At 34.5% G+C, this 7,261-nt stretch overlaps 1 protein-coding gene across 1 annotated transcript; it reads left to right on the top strand.

The window, feature by feature from the left end:
- Positions 1-2,018: 2,018 nt before the first annotated feature.
- Positions 2,019-4,078, top strand: LOC129808465 (heterogeneous nuclear ribonucleoprotein 27C-like). The gene is made up of 2 exons (XM_055858247.1): positions 2,019-2,288; positions 2,434-4,078. The coding sequence occupies exon 2, from the start codon at positions 2,462-2,464 to the stop codon at positions 3,620-3,622; it is 1,161 nt and encodes a 386-aa protein (XP_055714222.1). The 5' UTR covers positions 2,019-2,288; positions 2,434-2,461; the 3' UTR covers positions 3,623-4,078.
- The last annotated feature ends 3,183 nt before the right edge of the window (positions 4,079-7,261 follow it).

Raw genomic sequence — 7,261 nt, 5'->3', positions numbered from 1 at the left:
TATTTGTGAGCAACATGAATTTGAAATAACTATAAAAATTAAACAAAACTATATTATTCAGCTGAATATTTCCTCGGAAAAATTACAACACTAATTAAGCTGTAATAAATTTGAGCATATTTGCTCCATCTCATTGTCATAATCGAACTTGTAAAATGTCAAAAAAGATCTTTTCAAATTACACTGCCGTTCGAATTATAAATCTTAACTAAAAGTAGCGTAGTCTGAAAAATATGAAATTAGGCAGAAAAACTTTATAATCGGGCACTTCCACTTCCAAAGATTTCCAAAGCATTTCATTTTCAACCGTATACCACTTCCAACCCTAATATCTCTCCCTTGTTTGAGTCCTATTTTGTAACCTAAAGCTAAAACCTTTCTAGTCTATTGTGTAGTATTATAAGTCCTTTTGTATTTTGTATTAAACCTTTCTACTAACCTACAGATACATTACTCTAAATTTGATAAAAAAAAAATAAAGATGTGAATTGTTAATTGTTCTACTTTAAAGAAAAAATCAAAAGAATGTGCTTCCAAGAATCCTCGTAAATCCTTTTATCTACATTTTCTTATTTCTCATAGGGTGGAATCACCAGTTCTCGCCAGTGCCCCACTTCTCGCCACTTACATTGAAATCGCTATTTTTCGCAATTTATGAAATAAATGAGTCGCATTTTTTTTGTATTGTTTCTGCTTCTACGCATAGAATCGAAAAATAATAATTATTCGTTTTGGATTCACGATTTTGATCACTTTTTAGAGCAATATTTTAAGCAAGTGCATCGAATCCAACATCTCTTACCAAATGTACTAAGTGTCGTCAAATTTTCATCAGGCCAAAAATACCTATTTGGGTAAATAATTTGTCTATTGAATATTTAATTACACTTGTGGAATACATAAAATTTGTATTTAGTCAATTAATATTTCATTTTATATTATTTTTGTATAAAAATGAGGCATGGCGAGAAGTGGTAATATTCTGGAATTGATTTTACCACCTGTCGCCATATCTTTTCAATAGGCGACGCTAACTTCACTTCGTACATTCTCAGTTGTCAAATCTGCATTGTTTACTTTCTGCAAAAGCCCCATAATTTGATTTCTCAAATAAAAGTGAAGAAAAATCATTTAAAGAAAGTAATAATAAAGTGATTACAAGGAAAGAGAAATGGTGAATGTATTCTTTTCATAGCATTGCCTAAAATAACCGAGTGTGTTTCTTTTCAAGCGGGTGGCAAGAAGTGGTTACAAATTTTACAAAACTGGCGAAAAGTGGTAAAAAGTAGCGACGAAATGGTTATTTTTGCATTATTAATAAAAATCAGTTTTTTAAGTAGTCCAGCGTTATGTTCTAGGATTATTGTTTTCACGTATCTAGAGCCAATACATCTAAGTAACTTTGTGTCAAATTTGACTTATCTTGTAACAAGGATTCAAAAGTTATGATTAAATGAATTTAATTTTTTCCTAAACATGGCGATAGCCGGTTATTCCACCCTAAATAGCACATTAAAAATTATAATAAAATAGTCATAAATTTTTAACGAACTATTGAGTTGAAATCGATGGAAACATTTCCTCATAATTTTTAAATTTGTGTATTACTTTCAATGCTTTTCTGCTTCTCCCTTGTTCAACAAATTTAAACACTAAAGTTTTGCTAAAAGTGCGATAGAGACATAAATGTACAATCTCACAATAACATGGTTGGATAACAATCTGTTAAGAATTTTCAGAATATGTTCTTGTGTACGTTCGTGCGACACGCTACATTTTTTAATATAAAATATGTACAACAATGTTGAAAATATTTTTTTTTCTAAAGTTTTAAGCAGGTAGAGTTCCAAAACTTTAGGAATTTCTTTTGTCAGGGAATAATGCATCAAAATATGGGGAATACTTTTGGAGGGAAAATGTTTCTGTGAGGTTCAGGCAACAGTTTGAATTGAGCGGGAAAGTGTTGCGGTGAAATTCTGGCAGAGGGCAGTGATGCATGGAAGACGCGATGTTTTTTTGTCGATGTTTCTGCACGGCCAAGCCAAACGCTGTCATGGCGTTCCTCGTCGAATTGTCATAATACGCGCGGTAATCAATGTGCTCTTGACGATCCAAAACTCAAAAAATATCTGTTTAGTATAAGGAAATAGTTAAGTAATTTGTGTGAGTACATTTCTGTGTGTTATAATAATTAAGGTAACAGCATAAGTAGGCGTAAGGAGTGGCTAAAAGCACCGATAATCGGCAAACAAAGACGGGACTCTTGAGAAGATATATTGTCCAAAGGGGTGAGCGCCTCCATTACGCTGTAGAAAATTTTTGGTGTTGCGATGTAGTGAAAAAAAAAGAAGAAGAGAGAGAGGGAGCATTTTTTTGTTTAGCTTGGGTTTATGCTGAGTGTGTGTGTTTTTCTCTATTTTCCGGGGGCCACAGAGTGTTGATATTTTGGGTAAGCTGAACGATGGCAAATGAGGATTATAACGATGAGCGCGGAAAGTTGTTCGTTGGCGGCCTTTCCTGGGAAACGACGCAGGAGAATCTACAGAGCTACTTTACCCGTTTCGGCGAAGTGGTGGATTGTGTAGTGATGAAGAACAATGAGACCGGCAGATCGCGTGGATTTGGCTTTGTGACCTTCGCTGACCCGGCCAATGTTGACATTGCACTGCAGAATGGACCACATGAGTTGGATGGGCGCACAATAGACCCCAAGCCATGCAATCCGCGTTACATGTCGAAGCCGCAGAAGGGCGGTGGATATCCCAAAGTTTTCCTGGGTGGCCTCCCGGCAAATGCCACGGAAACGGATCTGCGTACGTTCTTTGGGCGCTATGGGAAGGTGATGGAAGTGGTGATTATGTATGATCAGGAACGCAAAAAATCCCGCGGTTTTGGCTTTTTGTCATTTGAAGATGAGAGTTCAGTGGAACGCGTGACACAGAAGCACTATGTCAATCTCAATGGGAAGCAGGTGGAAGTGAAAAAGGCCGAACCGAGGGATGGTGGCTTTGGGGGTCGCGGAGATCGCGGCGGGCCGCGTCATATGGGTCCTACCAATGGGCAAATGGGTGGAGGTCATCCAATGTCCCATCCTGGTGGCATGCAGTACCAGCAGCAGGGCTGGGGTGGTCCGCCACAGCAGCAGAATTATGGCGGCTACAACTATGGGGCTCCGTCGGGACCACAGTCGTATCAGGGCTGGGGTGCTCCGCCACCGCCTCAGGGTCCACCGCAGCAGCAACAATGGGGTGCTAGCTATTCGGCCGCTCCGACACCCAATCAACCCTACGGCGGCGGCTACTCCGGCGGCTATGACATGTACGCCCAGACAGGGGCACACAATGCCAATTCCGGCAACAGTTGGAACTACAATTCATGGCCCCAAGGTGGCTCTGCTCCAACTCCACCAGGTGACCCAACTGGCGGCCCTGCTGTTGACTATGGCGGCTACGGGACTGGCGGCGGCGGCGGCGGAGGAGGCTACAATGCCTTTGGGAACTACGGAACAGATCAGAGTAGCTCGTACGGGCCTATCCGTACCACGTACGACACGAAGAAGCAGGGCATCGCGCAAACCCCCTATCAACCACCCCATCTCCGTGCCCCCAAATACAATGCTTAAGAGAAAAACAAAAAAAAACAAACTCCTGCATCCCCTAACCTCAAATTTTGTCCCCCCGGGCCTCTGATCATCCCATCAACAGCCCGCCAAAATCTTCCTGTAGGTTACTTTTGATGTCCGAGCCCACAACCCAAAAGCCCCTTCCCCGCCCCCCTTCGCGTTGCATTGAATGGCACGATGAGAAGAAAAAAAAAACAAAGAGATGTCTAATGAACTATCTAATAAGTATAATTTTCAGAGAAAAAAAAAGGTTAAATATTGATTAAAAAATATTTGAAAGGGATAAAAAGAGTAAGAGAAGAGAATGAGGTAAAAAAAAACAGGAAGGAAATATAAGCATAAAGGTAATGAAGAAGTAAAAGAGAAAAACGGCAAGAAGAAACTTTCAAATTTATAATTTTATCAAAAAGGAAAAATTGTATTAAAATTATAATAAATATAATCAGTAAGATGGTCTATAATTACTTTTAAGATGCTGCGACTGTGTTGAGTTTAAGAGCATTATTAAGCAAAAAAAAATTTTAAGACTGAACCACAAATTCAACGATAACAATTAAGAAAAAATAGAAAACTTTGGTTTAAGACCACAAATTTAGTCTCTAAAGTAAGATGATGAATAATTGTTAGTTTTAGTTATTTTATAATCAACTATTTTCTTGGTTTCCACATTCCAAGTTAATTTAATTTCTCTTCGCATAAAGTAACTAGGCTTTAACAATTATTTGTAATCTTGATTTTAAGGTGTGTAAAAATCTTCGGAGAGGGTCAGTGATGATAAGAAATAATTTTTTAGCGGGAATCTGAGATTGATTTCTGGACATGAGAAAATAAGCATTTTCCTATGAACAGAATTTCTAATCTCTCTATTTCACATTTTTTGTCGTGAACTCCAATGTTTAAATACCTCTTTCAAATTAATTTTCAGTAGAAGCAGGTAGTTTTTTTTTTGGTTTTAAAATTTTTGGTGCTGGGTTTCGGTTTTGTACTTTTAATTATGATTTGGTTTTAATTGTAATCTGGGCAAGTTCTAGATTTTCTTAATTTCTTTTCCAAAATTTGGAATTACCAGAAAAACGTTGCAAGAATTATTATTTCGGATAAGTATTTTTTTAACTTCGTTTTTCTGTGATTTAGAAGACTTGTAAAGTCAAAGTTAATCAAAAAGTATTATAGATTTGCTAAAACATTTTTTCCAATTTTTTTTTTTTTTTTGTAGAAATTTATGTAGATTTCAGCACTCTCAGTAAACGGTTTTCACTATTATAATAATTTTGAAATGGACCCTGATAATAGGGTAGAGTCAGCCCTTTTCGCCATGTAAGCACTTTTTCGCCACCTACTATAAAACAACAAATTTAAGGCATTTAAGAATAAGTAGCATTTCAACACTCATAATATGTTCTGTTCTAATATCCCAATGCGTTATTATGTCTCTTAATTAATTGAAATTCGTTTTAAAACAGGTGGCGAAAAGTACTGAAATAAGCATAATTGGGGAAAATGCATATTTTTCAATAACATTCTCTAAAATTATCGAGACGTATCCTAGATATATAGATAGATTATTGCTTCAAAGTATCTTTATACAAAAATTCATTTTAGTCTGAGAAAAATATCGCACCTTACGAGGCCCCTAAAGCTTAATGGTGGCGAAAAGTACTGACTCTACCCTATATTCTTCGTAAAATTTGAGCAAAGATAGCATTTAGGGGGAAGTGGGGCTGCTTTGAAATTGGGCTTTTTGCTCCTATTTTTTTTATGAAACTGGACTTTATTGTGATATAATTTAGCTCAACAAATCAATTGCGAAGCTGAATTACATCATAATAAGGCTCAATTCCATTTAAAAAAATAGAAAAAAACAAGCCCAATTTTAAATTTCGAGAACTTTCGGATATGAAAGATCTCAGTTTTTGAAAATTTGAAATTTAATAAAGTTTGAGTTCAAAGACTTCTTTGAACAAACTTTATTAAATATTACTAGTGCTTTTTTATAGCATTTTAATATTCATATATTTTACATAGTGATTGATCATATTTTTAGTATTTCATAAATTTAACAATTAAGAAATTTATTATTAAAAAAAGTCGGGTACTAGTCATGGGAAATTTAAACAAAGAAAAATAGGCTTTGAAAACTACTTTTAAAAATTCCACACAAATTAGAATAGTATTCTTTTAAGTTTTATGAAAATTAGTTTACAAATACTTATGGTGCTGGCACACCTTTTCAATTGAGTGAAATTCAATCAATTAAAATTTTACCTCTTTTTCAAACTGAAATTAGATATAGCTCTCTTTTTCTGTCAAATGAAAATTGAAATTGAAATTTTCATTTGACAGAAAGAGACAAACATATGTTATTTTAGTTTGAAAGAGTAAGAGGTAAAATTTCAATCGATTGAAATTGACGCAATTGAAAAGGTGTGCCAGCACCATTAAATTTAATTTCAGAAACGTCCAGTTTTCTTTGAATTTTCACATTCGTTAAAGACTTACAAGCTAAAAGCTATAGTTGAAAATTATCTGCGTTTTATTAAATTTATTTTTAGACTTGGAAAAATGACGTTTTTCTAGTACGTTCTTAATTTTTAAAAAAAAAATTAAAAATTTTAAACTTTTGTAGCCTATTTTTTTTAAAGAAAACTAATCGATAATACTAAATTAATCAAAAACAAAATCAAAAAGATTTTCGATTTTGAGAATATTTTCACAAATTCATGACTGAAAAAAATATTTTTAAGATAATCAATTAAAATCTAAAAATTATGCTATATATTTTCATATAGCTAATACGTAACTGAATCCGGTGGCAGCCAAAATCCCGAAAAGGCAAAATCCCGAAAGCCAAGATCCCGAAAGCCAAATCCCCGAATGTTCAAAATCCTGAAAGGGATGTAATTATATGCAGGAAAATGTTTAGAATAATTTCCCAAGACACAGAAGATTTCCCTTTGCCTCCAACAAGCGCGGTTGCAATCGTAGGAGTAGCTATGACACTTTTAAGAATTCGGGATTTTGGCTTTCGAGATTTTGGTCCATTCGGGATTTTGGCGTTCGGGATTTTGGTTTTCAGAATTTTGGTTTTCGGGATTTTGACCGGGACCCAACTGAATCAAACAAATCATAGTTTTAACGTAGCAAATATTCATTAAACTGTAAAATTGTAAAGAAAAAGTTGATTTGCGTGAACTTCCCAACCTTCCCCTAATACTAGGGAATAACTTTCTATTTTACGATTTTAAATATTCATTGAAGACTTCTAAAATCGTAATCAATTAAAATTATTACAACATAACAACGCTTTAAGCATTAAGCAGTAATTTTTGGATATAAGACAAAGTTACTCGTAAGAAATCTTACCTGAAAATTATTTAAAAGAAGACAAACTATAAAATTGATTATCCTAAATTTTACATTTTTTTTCCTAAGTTGCATGGCAAATCTTGAAATTAAAGGGCTACAAAGAAAATTGTTAAGTTAAAGAGCTCCCTAAGTTCAATGATTTTTTTTTCTTTTTGAAACTATATTTCCATTTTTTCCAATCAATATTTGCAAAAGTAATTTTTAAACTTAAATTTTAAGGAAAATATTTACTCAGGAAATATCTCAAATTTCGAATCCAAAAAAAAGTTAAGT

This window comes from Phlebotomus papatasi, chromosome 1 (genome assembly GCF_024763615.1).
Source record: "Phlebotomus papatasi isolate M1 chromosome 1, Ppap_2.1, whole genome shotgun sequence".
Classification (NCBI taxonomy): Eukaryota; Metazoa; Arthropoda; class Insecta; order Diptera; family Psychodidae; genus Phlebotomus; species Phlebotomus papatasi.
The sequence above is the reverse complement of the archived record's forward strand: the minus strand, read 5'-3'. Positions and strand labels throughout refer to the sequence as shown.